General features: G+C 37.7%; 1 protein-coding gene across 1 annotated transcript in view; it reads left to right on the top strand.

Annotated features, from left to right (window-relative positions):
• The window catches only part of LOC122260438 (troponin C), a 7485-nt gene that overhangs the window by 3786 nt on the left and 1199 nt on the right, over positions 1–2500 (top strand). Inside the window, exons 3-4 of the mRNA XM_043027699.2 lie at positions 661–804; positions 2156–2275. Of these exons, the coding sequence (XP_042883633.1) occupies positions 661–804; positions 2156–2275 (264 nt within the window). The remainder of the gene's footprint in view (positions 1–660; positions 805–2155; positions 2276–2500) is intronic.

Genomic DNA, 2500 nt, shown 5'->3' with positions numbered 1-2500 from the left:
TCTCTCTTTCTCTCTCTCTCTCTCTCTCTCTCTCTCTCTCTCTCTCTCTCTCTCTCTCTCTCTCCTCTCTCCCCCCCCCTCTCTCTCTCTCTCTCTCTCTCTCTCTCTCTCTCTCTCTCTCTCTCTCTCTCTCTCTCTCTCTCTCTCTCTCTCTCTCTCTCTCTCTCTCTCTCTCTCTCCTTCTCTCTGTTCTTCCCTCTTCGCCCCCTTGTGGTATTTCTCATGTTTCTTCCTCTCCACAATAAAGACGTCCATCCCTCCATTGTATCTCGGGACACAAAGAAATATAACACTGCGGATTCCTCCCGTTCTGTTACCCTGTGCTTCTATCCCGACTTTGCACTAGACCCTGGCGAGGTTTGAATTTATTTCGGGTTTTCCTTGAGTAATTTTAGAGTAAAGTATGTAGAGTATAAATAAAATATCTGTAGATATCCCCTCTTCTCAGTTAATAACTTTCTTTTCTGGTTAAGAGGAATACAAGAAAAACGGTTGTGGTTAGTTTTAAAACAAGGACGAACGTGCCAGTGGGAGCAATGTTTACGTTCGTAGAAGGAGAGCGCATGCACCCGGATTAAGCTCCGTCGCACGCGTTCTAAATGCGCCGCCGGCGTCTCAGGTGACAGGCCACTCATACCTCTACTTCCGCTCTTTCCGCAGCCCTCCGGAAGGCCTTTGACTCCTTCGATACGGAGAAGACTGGCTCCATCACGGCTGAAACCATCGCCACCATCATGAGGATGATGGGCGTCAAGATCTCGGAGAAGAACCTCCAGGAGGCCATTGCCGAGACTGACGAGGACGGTGGGTCTTGGGTTCAAGAATGATGTCCAGATGTATTTGGATTGGTCTATGAATTTGTGGATTCTGTGAATGTGTGTATTTATGAATGTAATCTATGAGGGTACGCATACTATGAATGTAGACATACATACATATATATATATATATATATATATATATATATATATATATATATATATGTATATGTATATATAGATATGTATACATATACATAAATATGTGTGTGTGTGTAAAAATATGTGTATGTATATATATGTGTGTGTGTGTGTGCGTGTGTGTGTGTGTGTGTGTGTGTGTGTGTGTGTGTGTGTGTGTGTGTGTGTGTGTGTGTGTGTGTGTGTGTGTGTGTGTGTGTGTGTGTGTGTGTGTGTGTGTGTGTGTGTGTGAATATGATCCCGGAATGTCTGTATTCTATGAATGTAATATCTGTATAAGACGCATTTTGTAGTACCCAGTGTTGTTGACCAAAGGTCTGCCACTCTAGTACATGAATATATATTTTGCATATATATATACAGTATATAATGAACAAGTTCCGGTGAGTCTGAATGCGTTAGTTGTTGATAAGAGCGAACTCTTGTTTTCTGGGAAAGAGCATTTTAAAAGCCATTATCCTGCCTAGTTAATAACAACCTTGTTTGCAGTCCATTTTTACAAACAAATCGCTGATAACGGATAAATGATTTACAATTTATTATTACTTCGCGATATAAATTCCAGTGAATATATCTATATATCTATACAGATATTCTTCCCCCCTCTCAAAATTCATATTTATATATATGTATATATGTATATGCATATATATATAATATATATAATATTTATAATATACATAATATATATAATATTTATAATATATATAATATATATAATATTTATAATATATATAATATATATAATATTTATAGTATATATAGTATATATAATATTTATAATATATATAATATATATAATATTTATAATATATATATAATATATATAATATTTATAATATATATATAATATATATATATATAATGTATATATGTGTGTGTGTGTGTTTGTGTGTGTGTGTGTGTGTGTGTGTGTACATATATAAATGTGTATTTATATACATATATATATATAATATATATATTCATATATTTATATGATATACATGTGTGTATACACACATACACATATGTGTGTGTGTCTGTGTGTCCATGTGTGTGTGTGTGAATGAATGAGAGAGAGAGAGAGAGAGAGAGAGAGAGAGAGAGAGAGAGAGTGAGAGCGAGAGCGAGAGCGAGAGATAGAGAGAGAAAGTGAGAGCGAGCGAGCGAACGCACGTCCCCCTCGCTCTAACTCCCCCTTCGCCCTCCTTCAGGCTCCGGTCTTCTGGAATTCGAGGAGTTCGTCGAGCTGTCCGCCAAGTTCCTTATTGAAGAGGACGAGGAAGCTCTGAAGGCTGAGCTCAGGGAGGCCTTCCGTATCTACGATAAGGAAGGTACGTTGTGTCTTTTTGAAGTCACGGTGACGTTCCGTTTCTCTGTTGGTCTCTTTTTATCTCTTGCTTTTCTCTCTTCATCTTATTCTGTTTTATTGGGTTATAGTCATTTTAACATTCGACAGTCGAGTTTATTGCTCATGTTTTTTTTATCCCTGTTATAAATAGTCTTGATACGAGCAGCAGAGCGAAGATACGAATAGTGAAGAAAGTGCTATGGAAAAG

Source organism: Penaeus japonicus, unplaced genomic scaffold, assembly GCF_977035675.1.
Source record: "Penaeus japonicus unplaced genomic scaffold, GWHDUDI00000001_assembly GWHDUDI00000030, whole genome shotgun sequence".
Taxonomy (NCBI): Eukaryota; Metazoa; Arthropoda; class Malacostraca; order Decapoda; family Penaeidae; genus Penaeus; species Penaeus japonicus.
Note: the sequence above shows the minus strand (reverse complement) of the source record. Positions and strands in the feature narration are given on the sequence as shown.